The 21263-nt window shown below is 45.9% G+C and overlaps 1 protein-coding gene across 1 annotated transcript in view; it reads left to right on the top strand.

The window, feature by feature from the left end:
• The window catches only part of REEP1 (receptor accessory protein 1), a 60673-nt gene extending 43389 nt beyond the window's left edge, over window positions 1-17284 (top strand). Inside the window, exons 6-7 of the mRNA XM_006917728.3 lie at window positions 2292-2469; window positions 15826-17284. Coding sequence (XP_006917790.2) covers window positions 2292-2469; window positions 15826-15836 — 189 coding nt within the window. The 3' untranslated portion in view covers window positions 15837-17284. The remainder of the gene's footprint in view (window positions 1-2291; window positions 2470-15825) is intronic.
• Window positions 17285-21263: the final 3979 nt, after the last annotated feature.

The following is a 21263-nucleotide window of genomic DNA, read 5'->3' as shown; positions in this document are numbered from 1 at the left end:
CAGAAAGCAGCGGGGCAGAGCCAGGCCTTTCTTCTCCTGCATATCAGGAAGAGAAAATACCTTCCCCAGAAGTCCCCTAGCAGATTCCCCCTCACCTCCCATTGGCCAGAACTGCATCACATAGCTGTCATAGTTATTAGGGAGGTTGGGAGATCTGTTTTTTCTCAACATTTCAAGAATGGAGTTGGAATGATTTTTGGATGATTAATCACATCTCAGCCTTTTGGCGAAGATCAAGTGGCCAACTAACAGTATATTCCACTGTGGTCAAATATGTTTGGGATATACTAAGTTAACCCAAAATACTGTAGAATTTCTCAAAGCTTTTTATATGGCAGTGTGGCTCACTGAATTATGGAAAATATGGTATCAAGCTTTTCCAAACTTAGAGAATCCAAATTTATTTTTCTAAAATAGAAAACCCAATTTTGTAAAATGCCAATGAACAACTCTTGGTTGTTTCCAGAATAACAAAATGAAAGTTTTCTAGAGCAGAGGTGAAGTGGGAGGGTTTGCGGAGAGTGAATGGAAATGGGGTTTTGAGTAGAGACAGAGCAGGGCTGAGAGGTTCACAAATGAGACAGTTTGATTTTAAACATCTCAGATTCTTTTAACAGATACAGCTCATTCGTTTTTAAGAGACTTGTATCCATGCTTCCGTGGTTTACTCTGAGACGGGACTAGGTTGATACCGAGCTATTATTATCTCCTCTGTCCTTACTTCTGCCACTTCCAGTCTTCATGATGTTACTGATATCGGAGCTAGGTTGGTTAGTTTCTGGGAGTGGAATTGAGGGCTTTGCTAAAATTGACATGTATGATGCTTGCTGTCCCTACCTCTCAGACACCTTGCTGAGCATTTGCAAGATCTGGCAGACACATTGATGCAGTTAGTTCCTGATCATTGATTTGAGCTTGAAATCTTGAAGCCCCTCCTTCTCATTTGGCAGGAGTGATCTTTCTATATTTTTATTTCAACAGCAACTTGTGTGTCTTAGGCAGCAGCAGCAGCTAACATCCTAATAGTTGACATTTTTCGAACTCTTAATATGCATTGGGCTTTGTAATTGATATCTGTTATGGGCATCATATCACTTGACCCTTACCACCATCCTGCTATGTGGATGCTCTTCTGCAGATGAGAGTAGTGAGGTAGAGAGAGGGTCAAGTCACATGTCCTTTAGCCCTCTAGGATCATTCTTTCCTCCTTATGCAAATAAAGTGCCCCTTTCCCATCCCCCACCATTTCCATGTACCTGTGAAAAGTCTGATGCCCTCTGGTATTTCTGAAGATGCTCAGGGTTTATTTATTTGCCTGGTGGTTACTTGCCTGTCACTTTTTGCTCAAATCTCAACTCATTTTGCAACAACCCCAGTCTCCTACCAGCCCCTGCCCCTTCTCAGGTTTCCTTCTCCCTCCAAAACAGTCCTCTGTCTGCCACCTCTGAGGCACACTAAAGCACTGCCACTGTCCCTGGGCCTTCATGATGATCCTTTTCACTCTGACACAGATTCTCTCATCCCGACAGCGAGGACCTTCCCTTTCAGAACTGTAATGGATTGATCTTGCTTCCTAAACAAAAGAAGAATTTTCCCCTGAGATGAATTCTGTGGCTTTCTCAGAATATAAAATGGTTACAGTCAGCAAGGTTTTTTAAAAAAATATATTTTCCTTCCTGATTCATTCCCTTTGGGTATTTTATGAAGTTCAAATGCAACAGTAGGAGTAAATGTGCCCCATAAACAGTGACATGAGCAGATAAAAGAAATTGCTGTTGTCATGCATTTAGTAATACTGTCTGTATTTCATTTCCTTTGAAAAGAGTAAGGACTGAGCACATAGATTATTAGATTTTGATTTTCTGACCAGATTTTTGTGTACTAGAAACTGAGAAAAATGTAGCTATATAGGGATTTTTATTTATGTAAAGCCATAGAAGCAGCAGACAGCCCCTAGAGAGCAGGAACTACAGGCAGCGATCATGTCGTTGGCCCTGGGTCTGAGGCTCTAGCTCATCATCTAGAGGCACCTGAAAGGGAGGAAGGAGCCTGGAGCCAGGGAGCAATTGTTGAGCTCCACAGAAGGCCATGGAATATTCTAGACTTTGACCCTCAGTGTTTCCAGCAAGTACCCTGGGTACCTGCCCCTCTGCGGAATCCTTCCAGGTCTTGATTTTTACCTCGCTGACTGTCAGAGCTCCCTGTTGGCCTTTGCAGTGTCTGCCTCCCACTACTACCCATGGCCTGTGGGTCAGGCCTCTGACGTGTGCCCCCTCCTGTGTCATATCCAGGGACAGGGTGCCTTATCGGAGAGACTCCGGAGCTTCAGCATGCAGGACCTCACCACCATTAGGGGAGACGGTGCCCCTGCTCCCTCGGGCCCCCCACCGCCGGGGTCTGGGCGGGCCAGCGGCAAACATGGCCAGCCTAAGATGTCCAGGAGTGCTTCTGAAAGTGCTGGCAGCTCAGGTAGGTGTCATTTTACTTCCTTTCTTTTCTACCTCGTAGGCTTCACTTTCACTTAGAGAGGCCCAGTCCACCATGTGGCATGTAACCTGGCCCTTGCCCTATGGACTTGCCACCAACGCAGACATTCATCAGACCATGTCAGTCCAGCCAAGTAGCAGAGCACTACTCAGACCAGGGCAGGAAGGTGGGCTGAGGACTCTGATTGCGGGGAGGGTTCAGTTATTTGCACCAAAGGGTCCCACTTCCTCCATCTGATTGCTTCGGGGGTTGAGGGGGGCATCGAGTGATAGGATCTGGACCAAACCTAGGGGCAACAAGCACAGATGGACTGGGCCAAGGCATCTTTCTCAGTTCTTTTCCTCTCTGACCCCTCAATCCTAGAAGAGCTTACCTGTCTTGAACACTTGGACTGCCCCTCCCACCTACCCAAGGCTTATAGCTCTTGTGGTCCTTTTTCTCTGCACGATTATTTCCTAACGCCTCTCTCAAGGATCTGGACCAAACCTAGGGGCAACAAGCACAGATGGACTGGGCCAAGGCATCTTTCTCAGTTCTTTTCCTCTCTGACCCCTCAATCCTAGGAGAGCTTACCTGTCTTGAACACTTGGACTGCCCCTCCCACCTACCCAAGGCTTATAGCTCTTGTGGTCCTTTGTCTCTGCACGATTATTTCCTAACGCCTCTCTCTACCCTTTCCTCCCATTCCTGAGCCTCCACTTACCATGCACGCCTCAGCCCCCATATGCCCAGGGCCACACAAGCTCTGAGGTCTAATTCCTTTGGAGGCTACGGCCTTACAGAAGCCATATATCTACCTCTACTTATCACACTCCTGGCATGAGGGTGCCTATATTGGGATTGACCTGGGGATCTTGTTAAACATGTAGAGTCCTAGGACCATTCCCAGAGATACGTTAATTCTGGGGTAAGACCTAGAAGTGTGATGATGTCGAGATGCGTTTGGGACTCATGCCATCTGATCATCATTGGGTTTTAGGCTTGTGGAAGTTAAGGGCATGGATTAGGGGCTAGGGAGCTGGGCAAGGACTCACAGTTTCTGAGACCATTCCTTGGTACTATATGGGGACCTTGGCTTTCAGGAGCTGAGTACTACTACTGCCAGCAAAGGGTTTGTGGTGAAGGGGGTACGAGGTGCGAGGGACGGTTCGGGATTGCCACCTCTGCTTCTCACCCTTGATGAGAAATTGAGCCTCAGGGTGGGAATTGGGCACCTTTTCTATAATCTGTGGCTATGATGTGTGCCTGGTGGCTGCCTTGCCATTACAAACAGGGACATCCAGGCCATCTGAACCTTGACTGTGTGCTCCGAGTTGCAGCCTGCGGGGGGCACCTTGGCCCCGAGCCCCAAGGACCCCACTTGTCTTTTGGAGGTTTTAGCCATGGGTGGGAAAGAAGGAGCCCTATAGCTGCCCTGAGAATGATAACTCATGCTCCCCTCCAGGGAAAGTTGAACCCTCACAGCCAGTCCTGGTGTTTATCAGTTTCTTCCTCGGTAAAGGAACTTCCTTTATCAAGCCCCAGATTTGAAGATTGTGGCTTTTCTGTTGGAAAGGAGATGTTTTAACCCTGGCACACTTGGGGAGGTCAGGGCTTGGCCATGGTGGTGGGGGTGTCCACCTCAGGGAGAGGTTATCTTCTGGGGAACCCACCCTAGAAGAACTAAGGTTGGAATCCCGAAAGTCCAGACAGGGGGACCTCAGGTATCACTCAGTCTAACCCTCTAATTTTACCAATAAAGAGATGAAGGCCCAGAAACGAGAATTGTCACCAGGGTCACCCACTGGTGGTGGTCTCTGTAGCTTCCTGACTCCTGGATCAGTGCCCTCTGTTTACTCACTCATCGACCATCCAGGTTTCCTTGAGCATCTACAGTTTTGACCTACTAGGCACTACCCCAGAAACAGGGATGTGAAATGGAATCAGGTGTTTCCACCCTTGGTCAACTCACTGGCTACTGAGCCTCAAAGGCAAGCTGTCACTTGGAAGAAAGAAGGGCCCCAGTTCTGTGAGGCCCAGAAGACAGAGCAAGAATCAATGGGATAAAGTTCCAAGGGGGAACCGCTTACTGGCTGTGTGACCTGGACAAGGCATTTATTCCCTCATCGATGCATGAGGAATGATAATTCCCATCTGTGGGGTTGTTATGAGGATTCAATGAAATAATCCCTGTAAAAGGGCTTAGGATCATGCCTGGCACTCTGTGTAGTAGTTGCCATTATTGTTCTTGTTGTTGTTATTTTACTCACCTACGAAAGCACTTTTTAATGTGAAAGCATCCAGGAGAGAAATGAGCCACCTTGTGAGGTAGCAAGATCTCTGACATTGGAAGGGCCCAAAGCAAAGTTGAATGATCAACTGAGGCTCTAGGGAGAGATCCTGCTTTGGCTGGGAAGTAGATGTAGGTGCCCCCATAGTCCCTTTCCCTCTAAGATTGTATGTCGAAAGTTGAATGATCAACTGAGGCTCTAGGGAGAGATTCCTGCTTTGGCTGGGAAGTAGACCTAGGTGCCCCCGTAGTCCCTTTCCCTCTAAGATTGTATGTCTTCATTATAGAGGTGAACCAAGTAAAGGAAGCAGGCTCAGATAGGTTGTGCCGAGGCCGTACAGGACAAGCATCCAGGCCTCCTTCGTGGATTATTTAGGTCAGCCTCAGAATTGTGAAAGTGAGAAAACTGGTGGGATCTAAAAGTTGATGGGAGGTGTCCCCTGGACTTTGAACATCTTCCAAGACCAGCACCAGGTAGAAAAAAGTTTGGGATGATTTGTGTTGGTATTGGCCCTACCGCCCTCCATTAGCAGCACTGTCCTCTGCCACGCCCCACGGAGCCAGTGGGGAGTGCTCTGGCCCTAGGCCAAGCAGGTGGAGTTCATGGGGAACCAGAGAACCCGCTGTGCTGCCACGTGACCCAGCTCTCCTCACTGCTCACCCTAGGCACCTGTGGTTTCAGGGGGCAGAAAAGGGAGGTGCTGACCGAGCAAGGAGGACAGGGGCCATGTGTCCCTCATCCCAGCTGTTCTGGGGCCTAAAATTATCTCAGAAAGACAGGTGAAAGATGGCCCAGAGCCTGAGCATGGGGCAAAAGCACTCAGATCAGAGGCTCCGGGGCAGTCATAACCCCTGAGTTGAGGGGTGGGGTGCCTGGAAGGAGGTCTGGCAAAGGAGGCACAGCCACACAGGGCTGGCGTTCCTTCCCAGCCCCAAGTGTGGGCCTTGGACACCAAGCATGGCTGGGTAGGGGAAAGGGCCCGAGTCTGGGCTTCCATCCTGGCTGGGTGGCACTGGACCTGTGCAGAGACAGTAAATGCAACACAGCGAGGCAGATATCACTAAGCAGTCACCACAGTTGTTCCCACTGGGCCTAGATTCAGCCTCAGAACCTTTCTCAGAATGATAGCCCAGAGAGTCACTACCAGAGGATTTGACATTGGCACAGGAAATGAGGCCAGTTCCCTTAAACTTTCTTCTCTGTAAAAAGGCCACAAATAATCCCTCTTCAGCCTGTGTCTCAGGGTTGTGAGGAGAGCAAACAAGATAGTTTGCGAACCCTGGACAGGTGGCAGAAGTTGAAGGAAACCTGGAAGAAGACAGGTAAGAGGTAGCGGCTGACCCCATGCAGTTGTACACAGCCATTGGAAGCAATGGTTCCAATGTACATACAGGTAGATCTTGAAAACATGATGCCTAGTGAAAAAAGTACAAAACAGAATGAGATACTATGTAATGAGTTATGTAAAATAAAAATATATGCCCGTTGTGCAAAATAACAATATGGAGTTTGCAAGAACACATTTCTCTCCCTACAGAATATACTGGGGAGTATTTTGTCAGACACCATCTATTGAAAGCCTGGCATTGGACGCCAGGAAGGGTACAGGAGTTGAAAGAGTGATCTTTGCCTTCCATGAACTTAGAGACACTCAGCATGTATTTAGTGAGCACCTACTGTATGTACACTAAGCCCTGGATGTGCACCAAGACCAATGGAGTGTTCACAGCAGCAACCAATTAGGCCTTCGACCAAATGGCCAGACACTAAGCACTTTGGGGGGTCAGAGGTCTGTCTGAGGTTTTCTAGAGGTCATTCTGAACTGGAAGCTGTAGAGGGGAGAGGCATCTGAGCCTCTCGAGATGGTTGGAGTTACTTCCCAGAGGAAACTTTGACCCCAACCCCCACCTTCCTTAGGGCTGCGGGATACAAGGACTGACGTCCGTGGGCCAGGCAGGGGCATTTTCTAGCACCCAAGAAGAAGCTGAATCTGGAACGGTCCCCTCTCCCACCTTGGTGTCTCTACAGAGACCCACATTCCTGGGACCTCTATATTGAACACACTGAGATCCCACACTTCACTGGGCCCTTCCTGTTTTCCTGGGGCTGATTCCTGTCAAGTAGGGGATGTCACTGATGGTGTCCCATCCCTACAGTGTGTACCTGCTGCTCTACCTGCAGGACCCGGAAAGGTGAGTAAGCAGCCAGCCTCTCTGCAGCGTGCTGGACTCCTGCCTCTAGAAGAGGTTCTAACCATGAGCTGTCACCTGACTTTGGGGCTCCCTTTCAGCTGCATGGTCTGGCGGGGAGGGCTCAGGAGGTTAACTCCTTAAAATAGCAAACCTGTATTACCTTAGAGTATCGTCAGGCCAGGAATTTGGTAACAGCTTACTCAGGTAGTTCGGGCTCAGGTTTCTCAAGAGTTGTAGTCAAGATGTCAGCCAGGGCTGCAGTTATCTGAAGGCTTGACTGAGCCTGGCGGATCCACTTCCAAGATGTCTCCCTAATAGCTATTGGCCGGAGGCCTCAGTTCCTTACCACATGGGCCTCTCTAGGGTTGCTTGAGCATCCTAACAACATGGCAACTAGCTTCACCCAGAGTGAATGATCAGAAAGAGAGAGAGAGAGGGCATGTGCATGTGCGAAGTCATGGTACCTGTTAGGACTCAGTCTCTGGAGTCACACACCACTTCTGCCTTGTTAATGTTTGTTGGAAGTGAGTCATTAAGTCCAGCCCATACTCAGGGGAGGAAAGGGGAATTAATCTCCACCTCATGGAGGGAGAAGTAGCAAAGAATGTGTGGGGATATTTTAAAATGAGAGTCATGTTTCCTTGTGCCGTGGGTGATGAGGACACAGGAACTTATCCACGGCTTCAGCAGTGACGTAGCCCGGCAGTTCCAAGGTTTTGGTCCTGCTGTCACCAGGGAGCCCTGGTCCTGCTTTGCCACTTACTAGCTGTGTAGCCACCTGTGGATTTTCTAACCACGCTGAACCTCAGCTGAGCCTTATCTTAAAAGAGAGCTAGAGATCCCTACTTCCTCCTCACCTGTTGTGAAATTGGCTGTGGGAGAGTGTTTTGAAGCAGCTGAGCCTTATCTTAAAAGAGAGCTAGAGATCCCCACTTCCTCCTCACCGTGCTGTTGTGAAATTAGCTGTGGGAGAGTGTTTTGAAGGATAATGTTGATGATTATAGCCCAGAGCAGCTAGGAAACCTCAGGGAGAGGGGATAAGCCTGGGGTCTCCTAGTCTTGCACAGACTCCTGCTGCTGCCCTCCCTGTGGGTGAGTGACAGCTTGGTAGAGCCATGGCTACCCCACAGTTGGCCATTTTGATCTGTCCTGACCTGCTATTTCCCTAACCCTAACTGGACACTTGAGGGACTAACGATGGTGCTGGACCAAGCTAGCCTGCCTTTCATCCCTGTGAAGTGCTCCCTACATGAGAGAGCTGGCTTTGGCTTAGAAGGCAAGAGGGGCCACCCTGGCCTACAGCTGCCTGCTGGTGTGAGGGGAAGGTACGCACAGTGCCTATTGCTGCCTGTGCCACCAACCCTGATGGCATGGCATACCCCTCCCACATAGGTAAAGAGAAGAAGGATGTGAAACTGAGTTATAAGAAGAGTCCTGTTTTCTCATTATTTCTCCACTTTTGAGGCTTCTTAATGCAAAGGATTTCTAAGGTCTATAGAAGACTCGGAGGTTTGGGAGGCCATAGCTCATTGTGAACTAAGCAACGGGACAATGGAGGCCATCTTCCTAGCCATGTGTCCCTTGGGGAGCTCCTGATCCACATCAGAATCATAAGGGTGTATATATATATAATTATTAAGTTATACACCAAAAATGAATACAATATTATCTGTCAATTATATCCAAAGAAAGAAAGGAAGGATGGAAGGTGGGGAGGGAGGGAGAGAAGGGCTGCATGCAGCTACTTCCAGCACTAGGAGCTAACTTTGGCCTTGTGGATATACTAGTTCATGGGGAACAACCAAGCAGTCCCAGTGGCCTCAGGCAACTGCTGTTATTTCTATCAATCAATTCACCCTTTAAAATTTTGAGTTTGTAAATTCCGTGAGCCATTCAGAAAGCCTCTTAATTCTGAGATATTGTCATTTGGAGGACCAGGGAGAGTAAAACTGCCTTCTCCTCCATTCTTTCCTCATGGAACTATTCTGCGCCTCTCTCTGGGAATCCCTCACCTCCCATGACACCTGGTGGTTTCATAATCAGAAGCTGCATTTCCAGTGCATGCAAATAGAATTGCAGTTGACTCTAGGAATTTAGTAGCATTTGCTCTCCCAGGGAGCTGCCAGCACAAGGGCAGTTTATTGGGGAAAGGGCAGCAGGTGAGGCTCAGAGGAAGCCTCAGGCTGGGGTAGCCCTGCCCAAGTTGTGATCTGGAGCCTTTCAACCTAGCCTCCCTTTTTTGTGCCCTCTTAACACCCAGTGCTCTGGAGTTCTTTCCTGCCCCTAAGGTCTGCTTGCAAGGAACTGGCAGTTGATTCATCTATACTACTTCCCTCTGTGGGCGTGGGAGAGTCCCTCCACTCTCAGGCTTCAGCCCCCTCTGCAAAATGGTGGAGTTGGGCTAAGATGCCCTAGGGGCCCTTACAGATCTGACCATCTTTGCATTGAATGATGCTGGGTGCTAAGTGTCAACAGGTGGTGTTGGGGGAGGTTTGTCTCAAACCTGGGGCTGGAGGTCAACTGTCAGGCAGTGGTGCCCTGAGAGAGGATTTCAGGGAGTCACAGATGCTTTGGTCAGGAGGCTCTCCTGGTCTCCTGAACTGATTTTCATCTGATCTCAGATTGCAAGAGAGCATTCTCTCCCCAGTTCTCCTTCATTCCCGCCCCGCCCCACCCCCGCCATCAGTCGACTCCCTGTTATTTCCTGCATGCTCCTTTTCTCTGTTTCTATTCTCTCTTTCCTGGCCCTACTTCCCTTTTCCCCATCTTTTCTCTCTTCCTACCTTGTTGTAATATAGAACTGAACTCTGTACTACTGCTTGGAATGAGTCACAGATTTTTTTTCTGTATGTGTGTTTGTGTGCGTATGTTTTAAATCAAGTGTGTAGAACATTGTTTTAAAAAACAAAGTCATCTCTGTTTACTCTCTCAATTGGGGATGGGGAGGTGTTTGACTTGAGTGTGGCCTGGGCTGTGTATTTCCTCTGACAGCAGCAGGAGCTGTCCAAGGTTTAGAGTGTGAGAAGCAAGTGTGTGTGCCTGTTCATATGCATGTACCTGCATGCTCACACAGGTGTGTGTTTCATCTCCAATGACCCTGCCCTAATAGAATATTCTTTTCTTTCTCCTCGGTGACTGTTGGACCTGGATGTAAGTGTTCCAGATGGGTGTGCTCTTTTCCAGACACATTTGCTGACTTCTGTTAATGCTCCTGCTCACGTGTGCTGTGTGGAATGTGTTTACTAACCCAGGGCTTGTTCTGCTGTCTGCTGGGGTAGGGGTCCTTAGGGCTCAGTGCCGTTGGATCCGCTGGGTCTTTCAGGGCTAGGAGTCTCTGCCAGTTTCTCCCTCCCTGCCCTCCTCACAGAGAAAAGAGATGGAGCTGCTTCCCAGCCTGCAGTAGTCGTGCAGACATGTTTGCTAATACAGAATGTCAGCCAGGGCCACACACTCACTCCCCTGCTATGGAAAATAAGAGGAGCCCCTGCCCTTTCCTCGAGTCCCCCTTGCCCCCAGCCTCAGGCACTATGGTGGCAGCTCTGCAGGCACAAGGCCCTGGATGCCATCACCTGAAGTTTGGAGGTGGTTCTTGTGGCCATGACTTTCCATAAGAGACACTCCTCCCCTACAAGTTGTCTCCAGGAGCCATCCGAATATTCAGATGTGGGTAGCAACACCCTGCTCAGCCACCCATCCTCATCTTCATCTTGGTGCCCATCTTAGTGGGACCTTGTTCTGTGGTGTTTATTTATTTATAGTATTCCCTGTTCCTAAAAGGATTTCAGTCCCCTGCAGAAATACAGATGATAGATCAAACCAAAGTAAGAATAATGAAGTTTGGGAGAAAAGGAATAGGCAGGTGAGATAGAGGAAGAGGTGAGAAGAAAATTTTAAATGCATGCCGTAAAGTTGTGCACTGTCAAAGAGGCTGGGTGACCTTTCAGCCAATGCAAAGAAGGAAACACAGTCAAGAGATTCAGTGTCACAACACAATAGCCAACCAGAGGCTCAGTGGCTTAGCTTGTTCAAATGTTTATTCTCATGGGTCCTGAGAGTAAAGCAAGAGATTACAAACAACATCCTTGGTGGAAACCCTCAGCAAACATATTGATCAGTAGGGTTCCTCTCTCTTTAGTAAGCTCTCTCTGTGGCTTCCATCTGAGGTTAATTCTGGTCCCCTGAGCTGCCCATACCAGCCTCGTTTGCTCCCAGCCTATGCCGAATTGAATGCTTGTTTTCTATTCCTATCTGGATATCTAGGTTCCCCTTGAACCATCATTCCTAGTGGGCCAGAGGGGCACTTCTTTCCTACCCTTTAGCCTGTGCTCATGTGTGCAGTGGAGAACAGACTCAAAGCCATTTTGGTTTTAGTCCTGAGGTAGAGGTGGTGGGGATGATGATGATGATGATGATGATGATGATGATGATGATTTTGGTAATGTGCGAGTTCATTGCTCAGTCTCAGTGAATCCAGACTCGGTGAGCGGACTGAAGTGTTTAGTACCTGAGGATCTAGTGGTGACTCTGGACTGCCTTTGGAACCCCAGAATGATCAGTACGGGGAAAGCCCTGGACCTGGATTTAGAGGCAACTGCATGTGCAGAGGCACAGACTCAAACCATTCCCCAGGCCTGCTCCTAGGATGCAGGGCTTCTGGCTGGGCCTGAGCTGGTCAGGCTGCTTCTGCAGTTTCTGCCCTGGTCTGAGGGCTTCTGTCTTTTTTAACTCCCTCAGGCAGGAAGTATCTGTGCCCAGACAAAATTTCCTTATGGATGAGAATCGAGCTCTGCTTCGGGACAAGAGCTGAGCTCTCTAAAATGAGTTCAGTGGCCGAGTGGCCAACTGCATGCTAAGCCCTGGGTCAAGTGCTCAGAGTGACCAAGGAAGAATCTGCCACGTTCGGGATGCTTCCTGTTGGGCTGAGGCAATGAGACTGACATGAGAACCAGGGCAGACGGTACAAGCCCTGTGGTACTGAGTCTGAGCGGTGTCAGAGTGAGGGAGTGGAGAGGCCTGGGAGGGCCAGAGTATTTGGGGAGACCTCTCTGGGGTTGCCAATCTTTTGTGTTCATTAGTCCACAGGGTGCACCTGATTTGGGTAGGGATGAGACCAGAGGATAAGCTAAACCCAGAGTAAACAGGCTGGGGATACACAGAAAAAATAATCAAAGGAAGGTTAATGATCTCGGCTTGGCCCTTACTCGGATGCTTTCTGAGGTCACTCGCAGCCTACAATTTAGCGTTGAAATTCGTGGTTAAGACAACTGTGCTCTCATGCTGCCTCCCTCTGGCTGTTGGGGAGCACAGCAGCGATAACTGGGAAGGTTGCTCAAGATGAAGGTTTGGTTGTTAGTTTTACTTAACCCACACCTGGTGCTTTTATAGTCTAGCAAGTCCCCTTTTGATGGAGAGAACACATTTGATGGTTGAACACATTTTTAGGAGCAGTATAAGGCTGTCCCAGAAAGAACTCGGTTTCTATCTGTAGGCCTCAGAGCGGTTGGACCAGATGCTCTGAGTCCCCCCTGGCTCTTCACCATGTGATTCTAGGTAAAAATAATTTATATAGAAAGATATGTCTATGGGTGTCAGATAGGCTGGGTATGGGTAGGAAATATATGACTAAGATAAGACTATCTGGCTAGATGACATGAAATATGCTCAGCATTGACCATTTTAAAAAAAATTACTGTGCATTCAGTGATTCGTGTCATTAATTCTGGAGCTTTTCCTGTGTATTAGTCAAGGAAGACTAAAACAGGAATCTTGCCGTCATTTTTGAGGGGAGGGACTAGATTCTCCTTCTACTAGGCTAGTTGCTTCTCTAGGACTCAGACTTCGAAATGAAGAATCTACATAATTTTGCTTAAGGTTCTCTTTGAGGCTTCCTGACATTTTATATCCTGTCTCTTAAACAGTGCTTTGAGCTGAATATGCAAGTGTAATGCACTGTCAACAGTGCTTGTATACAAAATAGAGAAAACTGTTCTATTCTTCTCTTGAAATCACTGTCACTCTCCTTTCTAGAGAAGATTCCCCGCCCTCCCCTTCTCCCAGCATTTTTCTGGTGTGGTCACAGGTCTAAGCTGCAGGGTTTGACACATCTCAGTTAAACAGCATCTTTCTTCTTCCACGAAAGCATGTATGCCCCCTTCCCTGTGGCCAGTCTCACAGTTGTACCCTCATAATCCCGGATCCATGTGCAGGATCCCCAGAGGATACTGGCTGCTTTTTCAGACAGAGGGACCTCAGCTGTCCTAACAGGCCTGGCTTTTCGTGCTGTGTGCCTAACCTTGCCGTTGCCTGCCCTTCCTTGCTCCGTTCTACACTGACCCCTCCTTGATATACTTTGTCTCCTCTGTGTAGATTGTAAATGGACATTAAGTGGTTGAGGGAGATGTGAATGAGGGTGGTGTGAAGGCATGGGAGCCCCACCAGGTCCAAAACCCACTGGCGTTTTCTGACGAGGAGGAGGAAGACCTGCTGGATTTCATGTACAAGTATAAGACACTGCGAAAGACGGAGTTCCCCCTGGAGGTACACGGCGGCGTCTGGGCCCGTGGCTTGGAGCATGTGTTTGCACAAGGGCTTCACCCTGGAGATCTGCGGGTTCTGGGAGCAACACCTCTCGGGCACCCAGGATCCCCTGAGTGCCTGAGGTGGGGCGATCTCCCTCCATCAAAAGAAAGGGCAAGCCCTGGGTAGCATCCAGCTAACTGCCTAGGGGCAAAAAAGACTCTACTAATTTTATTTAGAAATATGAGATGGGATATAGTGTTTAAATAAAAAAAAAATTAACTACTAACCTAAGATATGTGAGTGAAAAGCAACCCAGATGAGTGTTGGGGGGAATGAAAAACTCAGAATGTGTTATTTGACAAGGTTTTATAAATAAGCTTGTTTATTATTGCATCTCCAAGACACATAGTGCCTGGTGCAAAATAGATACTCAGAAAATGTTATTAAAAGGGCACAACTCTTTAAAATCACCCAAAACAATACACTGGATATATGTACTATTGCCAGTTATAAATGTAGATAAAGTTTTGCAGCAGGAGGGTCAAGCCTAGAGCCTTACGGGCCTTGCTCTGTGATGTGAGTAGGACGTCACCAGCCTTGGGATTAGGTGTGGGGCCAGGAGATTTGGGGGACCCCAGAGTCTTCCTTTCTACCCCCTTATGTCACCTCTCCTATTCCCTATCTGCTGAATACTGTGACCCCAGGAGGCCCAGATGAGGAAATGTATTGAAAGAGTCCCCTACACAAACATAGTGACCTGTAGTCGCTGTTCACCCTAGGACTGTAGTTATTAGCACCTCAATGTACCTACGGCCATAAGATTCCTTCCTGAGGTAGGGCACTTGGGGGGTACTTTTGAAGTTACAGGTTTTGGTAAAAGTTGTTCTGGGCATGGAAATTGCTCGAGGAGTCCATTACTGCCTGGGCAGCTCCAAGATGGGGAGAGGGCTGGTGAGGAAAGTGCCAAAATCATTGTAGGGCCTGATGGGTTGTGCCATATGGTTTTGTTTCTTAAAGCTCCACAAGCTGCTTTACTGTTAAATAGCTTGAGGCAGGTTACTGATTGGCGTAGGTTCACTGATTCTTCTATTATTCTCTGTCCAGAGATGGCTGATAAACATTTCCTAGTTGTAAAGGTATAGTGTGAAGACTCAGGATGTGGAATGCCTGGGCCTTCTGTCCCTTCTCCCCACCCCAATCCCACCACCTACCCTGTGTGCCTGCTGGTCACTGAGCAGCACTGGTAAATGATGGTGCACTTGGACCTGTCCTCAGGAAGTGGATGGGGGAAACAAGCACACCTGCCATGGGTGCAGAGTCCTCCTATGTCCTCTAATGTGCAAACCATGAGAACAAAGGAGATGACAATCCTAGTTGTGTGTGACTGGGCCTTGGGAGTACAAGGCACTCAGGAGCGACCTGAGCTGGGTCACACAGAGGACTAGAAATAGCAAGACAGAAAAGGGAAGAAGGGCTTCTAGTCAGAAGGAATAGAGGTATGAAAGGACAGTGTTATATAGATCAGTGGTCTCCAACCTTTTTTGGCACCAGGGACCGGTGCTATGAGAATCTAATGCCTGATGGTCTGAGGTGGAGCTGAGCCGGTGATGCTAGTGTTGGGGAGCAGCTGCAAATACAAATGAAGCTTCACTCACCTGCCACTCACCTCCTGCTATGTGGCCCGATTCCTAACAGACCACTGACTGGTACTGGTCCCTGGCCCTAGGGTTGGGAACCCCTGATGTAGATAAAGAAGTTGAGTACAGAGGAGTGGACAGAAACATGGGTTGAGGATAGGTTGGGCCCCTCGTGTGAATCCCTTTGAGTGCTATGCTAGGAGAAAACCCTTTCTATTTCAAGACAATGTTTCTCTTTGTTGTATGGTTTGCTGTGCATTAAAGGATTTCACATCTAGAAAGAGAACTGGAAATTAGGTTACGGAAATTTTTAAGCATGTACCAAGAAACACGAGACCAGTTCCCAAAGGAAATAACAAAGGGAAGAGATGAGGAGGCATTTCTCTCAGCTGAGTCACTTGTCAAGATCATTTTGCTCTGAGGCAGAAACAAGAAAGACTAGCCATCCTGCGCAGCCATTCACTCAGAGACCCAGGGACTTAGGAGAGCACGAAGAGGAAGGCACGGACCTCTGTTGGCTCAGCTTCTTGGAAATGCTTGGGAAGTGACTGATTCTATTGTGGATACTCAGTGAGCCCCCAGCCCCAGCCAGCTGTGTCACACACATGTGCATTTAGCCAAAGGAACTAGATATCTCAACACAAACCCGTTCAGGTGCTGTCCTCAAGACTCTATGTTTATGCCAAATTGAAGGATGCCTTTTTCTGTTTTCTCTGGCAGGCACCGCCTAGAATCCTTCGATCTCGCTTCAGGAAGAAAAGTACCTCATCCTCCGCCACTGAAACCACGTGAGTGAGATGAGCCAACAGCACCGGATACACAGAATGTTTCTTCTCTGCCTTAAAAGAGCTATTCAAAAAAACAGAAATCTGCAAGCTGGTGTGCTTTGAGTGTGCAGCCTCACAGACTTGGCCTTTTTTCTCTCTCCCCTCTTCCACTTTTAAGATACTTGTTTTTCCCTTTATTTTGCTGGGGAGAGGCTAAAGGGAAGGTAGTGAGTGGGGGGAGGTGTGATTTCCACAATTGGATTGTCATTACAGATAGCAGTGTGTTTTTAGAAACATAAAAGAATGACCCCCACACTATTGAGATGTACATTTGTAATTTATTTGTTGCATATTTCCTTTTTAGTCCTGTAAATGCAAACAAATCAATTTTTTAAAACTTTTTTTGTTCTTGGTACTAATACTTTGGACTACAGTGTACATATTTATGGCTTTTGGCTTAATATAATGAACTTGCAAGGGCTGCCAGAGATTCTGATAATATAAGAAAACTGCCGAAACAGAAGGGTAAAAATTTTTCGATTCTAGAGAATGTCTTAGATGTGCTTGTAAAGCTTCCAAATACAACTCCAGTAAATTATCCCTTTTCCTACAGGACGATGGTCCATAAACTTCAGTGTATCAGAGGTTTAGAATGAAGAGAGACAATATTTTAGTGACAGGTGACTGTAATGAGGTTAGGGGCACAGCCTAGAATAAAAGAATCACAGGAAGCTTGTTTTCCCCTTGGATTCAGGTTGAGCTCCTGAGTTCTTTCCGGGGTTACCATTTGCCACAGGCAGTTGGCTCCCCCTTGGTAAAGCTGCTCAGGGATGCGGACTCGCAGAGCTGTTGTTGTTGAGAGCTTCCAAAGTTCTTGACAAATGACTTGTTTCTCCTTCATAGTAACCTGTGCTGTGACTAATCTCTCCAGGTGGAGGAGCCTACAATCTGAGCACCTTCTTTCAGAGAACACTAAGCAAAAACCAATGACTGAACCAAATTAAAACAAAACCTAGAACTACGCTGTTTCAGATATACTGTAAAAATACATTTGAGACACCTGTGTAACAATCAAAATGCTGGGTTCTAGAAAGGTTTTAGAGGTTGAGATCTTTATGGATATGACTTGCTGTTCAGCTCCATGGGCAGCTGTGGCTCATGTCTTTTGCCTTTCTGTTCTCTTCCTGGCTTATGCAGAATGTGAGAGGAAAGTCGCACGCTCACGGGCACTCCAAGTCTTAATGGGCGTTTTACACACGCCCGTATTGCTTGGAGAATAAAGTACTACCCAAGGGGACTCCCTACTTGGATTGAGAATTTGTCAGAAAAGACAAATCTGGTTTAAATAGGTTCAAGGTAGCTGCTTTACCCTTGGAGAGCAGAGCTTAAATGTAGGACTGTGTATTTGTGCTTAAGAGTTGGTATTTTCTTTCAGTGTACTGCATGCAGTGGTTACAACCCAGTTATTTATAATATTTGGATTGTGTTTGTTCTTAGATATGCCCTGAAGACTAGAGAATTAGTGTTACATACCACAAAGAACTTACTGTCAACCAGTTGTAAACAGGCCCAATTAGACTGTTCCATTACTGAGCTACGCGAGTACATCAGTGGTCTTTGCTGATGACACATTGGCTGGATCTTAGCCACCTCACAAAGGGTTCTACTTGAAGTTGATTGTTACCAGATGTACATATTTAAATCCCTTCTTCCCCCAGTTACTCTGAAGGTGACTTTGTAATTTATAAAAAGATTTAGGAAAATAAACCTAAAAGCAAATTTGTGATTCAGAGGACAAATAGCTGTCTGTTCATTGTCTGTGCCCCACACCCACCAATACCTAACCTGTTTAGGAAAGATAGAAAAATCGTTTTCTTCAAGTTCATGGAATAGTTTCAGACAGAGGGAAAATATATGCTTTAAATGTATATACCTGCTAGTTGGGAGTGCCCAGAATTATCAGAAACAAGTGCATAAAAAGCTTAACTTAAGCAGCTTTTTAGCAACTTTTCTTTTGCCAAAATAACACATGCCTATAGCAGCAGAGATTAAAATTCTATTGTGAACAAGCTAGATTTTCACCATTTTACAATGGAAAGTTTTAACAAGTACAGACTATCAAGTTTGCACTCAACTATGCCAAAAACAAGTTTGAAGCACTCTACTTTCAAATGCTGTATTACTTCTCATTCAAGATTTAAAAGATATGAAGTTATCCAAACTGCTGTCTTAATGTAAATGTAACTATTTTTCCTTCGTGTTGATTAGGGAGTTGGTTTCTCTCTTAAAAACACTCACTGTACAACTGAGAGCAGCTGTCATATTTCTGGCAAAACGTGTTTACTTATCCAACAAGCTGTTATATTTGCGTAAGGACTGAGATAAAATGTGAATGCCTCAAAGTGTACATGTAGTGGTGTGGTGTTCTGTCCAGAAGATATAACTAAATGTTTTTAATTTGCTGATATACAGACTTAGGCTGTTTACAAAATGCTAGCTTGAAAGTCTGTAATTTTCATGTAATAACTTTTATTTGCCATTGAGCACCTGATCTGTTTGAGGTGGTGAGATGTGGTGTTGTACTTATAAACTGGAAAGTTTAGTCATAAACCCTCCTGGCTTTGTGTGAATAGCTTGTTCGTTTTGCTGGTCTCTGAAACGTGTGTTCTCTGTAGCAAACTGTCCGTGTGTTTGTGATAACAGTGCTTGTTCACCATGACCACCATTGAGCACCTTCCTAGTTCTTCATCTTGCACAGTATTTAAAATGGTAAAGGATATGTTTCATTCTCGAACAGCTGACATGCCGGACTGCGACCGTGCATATTCTCCCTAGTTTCTGTAGTCTCTATAGAACGATCTGTAATAAAATAGCATACTGGACTGTGCATCAAAGGGGTGTAAAATCACAGTATTCCAAAGGTTGAAGTTCTGCTGTTTTGTTATAATGCCTGATATATATCTTGAATAAAGTCTTAGCATTTTTCTTTTAAAAGACATCTTTGTATTGTTAGGCTTATGAGGAAAGAGAAAATACTTTTTAAAACACGTGGAAGGTAGCAAAGATTAGAAGTTGAATGCTCAGCCACTAACAGACTTAGTGCCTGGAGACCTGGCCTCATGCCCACTACACTGAATTGCTGCAAGGAAAAAAATTAAATATTGGTGTTTTGAAAACCAGTTGTTCCCATAAATATAAACTTGGTAGTATTATTGTTTTATATTTTTAAAGGGCACCAGTGGAAACTGGGTAGCTGTGAAAATAAAATAGTAGTCCATCTGGAAGGCAGTTTCAATTCTGCAAACAGACCTTTGGTCTGTTTTGCTTCTTTGAACCTGTTTCCTCCTCTGCAAATGGGGGGAGAACGTATGTAGGTTAGAGGATGGGGTGCCTGTGGAGGTGCACTGGGTGGTATGGACGCCCCAAACACCACTGCAGCCTTGCCTTTAAAATATAAACAGGCACACATAAGCTTCATTGGGTGGTCACAGAGACTTGGAAACTCAAAATTTGAAACATCAAAATGAAACACTCATTTTCTTTGACTTTATAGTCCTATATTCTATGTTAGACACGAGGACTGCAAATTAAAGCAGCAGCAGGTAAAGCAGATTCAGAAGACTGAAAAGATGGAAAGAAAAACCAGGATGAGAGGTAACAGTTATAAAATTTAAAAGCTGACTTGGTATAGTGTCATACTTAGTATTTATAATGCTAGTCACTTGTTGATTTAGATATGAATTTTCATGTTATTAGAAGATTCAGAGAAATACACGGGATTCCAAGGAGTTAGACTTAGGTTCTGAGTGACGTATTAGCTATATTTTGGGTTATTTATCTAACCTTCTGTAAGCTTCAGTTTCCTAAAATCTACACTAGGGATAACTCTTATCTCTTTGTAAGGCTGGTATGAGGATCAGTAGTTTTGTAGATACATGCTCATTCCTATGCTGGGGACAGAGGAGGTTTTCAATAAATTATATTTTTACATATACCTGAATGCCATTTAGGTAGACCCTTTAATGAAAGATGTTTTGTTGTCAGACTATAAAATCAGTTTGATGAAAAACCCTGCTACCTACAAAAATTATAAATGAAAACTCGCTTTCCCTTAAACTGTGTACTTGTCAGCCCTTCTCCTTCAGTCCACCTGTGGATGCTGAGGCCTGCCTGCCAGTCCTTGTCTCTGCCTCCCCTGACCAATGCCTAGAGGAAAAACCAAGGTGTTCTGATGCCCCAGTGACAGAGACCTTGTCCATATTTGTACTTAGGGAAGTCAAGGAGGCAGGGAGAACGTCTTCCTTCTCAAATTCTTCAGGCACTAGTTCCATCCCACGACCTGAGGTAAGGTGGTAAAACAGGGCAGGAGCCAGGCAGGTGGGAAATGACATGGAAGCCTTGTCAGTGGTTGGTTTCTGCCATCTCAGAAATGTGAGATAATGAAAACACATCAAAACAATGCCATTCTATGCTGTAGCCTCTTACCTCATCTCTAATGAAATGTCTGTTCTTTACTAATTGGTCCCATATATACACTTTTGCCTTCTAGTTTTAGAACACTCTATAGGTGCTCCTTTTTCTTTTTAATGCACACACACACTGGTTTCAAGGAATTCCTCTAATAATCCTAAATTGACATGCCACAGAATTTCAATTTGGTTATCTTTTACCTTATTCTATTAACAATAGAGGTCCTTCATCTTAATTATCATCAACTATTATATTAAAGGATTTGAAACAATAACTGAGGGACACTTCTATTTAATTTTTTTTCAACCAAAGTGCTGTTGTTTGAAAACGCTCCCAGATGATTGCTGATGAGAAAGCTGGGAACCACTGCACAGACTACATCTACTCAGTCAACTGAATTTTCCTCAGTGCTCTTACCTGACCCTCTTTTAAATGAACAACACTTAACTCTTACATCATTCCTAAAACGACTGAGGTGACTTTTGACCCTTTAGTTTCTATGGTGCATATTTGGAAAATTTCGGAAAAAGTTTATCCTTACAATTAAAAATATGAAAAGTCTCAAGTACATAAACTAACTTTAAAAAAATACAATATCTTTTGACTCTTGGGTAAAAAGTTTTTGTCTTCATTTGTATAGCCACTTGTTTCATGAACAAGCATACTGACAGGCTATTTCATTCACATTTACTCTTCTCTCTGTAAAAAAAAATTGTTCCAATAAACTAAATTGAGAAATGCTATGAACACAAGGAACCCAGGATACTAGACATATGTTGCCACCCATGCTCACGTCTAAGTGAAACTGCCCACAAAACTATTTTCTGCTCCACACAAACCCGCTACCACAACCAAATGGGCCAGGGTGGGCTCCTGCCCTAAGAACAGCCAATCCCTACACTATTTGGTAACCTGAAATGA

This window comes from Pteropus alecto, unplaced genomic scaffold (genome assembly GCF_000325575.1).
Source record: "Pteropus alecto unplaced genomic scaffold, ASM32557v1 scaffold117, whole genome shotgun sequence".
NCBI classification, from domain to species: domain Eukaryota; kingdom Metazoa; phylum Chordata; class Mammalia; order Chiroptera; family Pteropodidae; genus Pteropus; species Pteropus alecto.
This window is presented reverse-complemented; position numbering and strand designations above follow the sequence as displayed.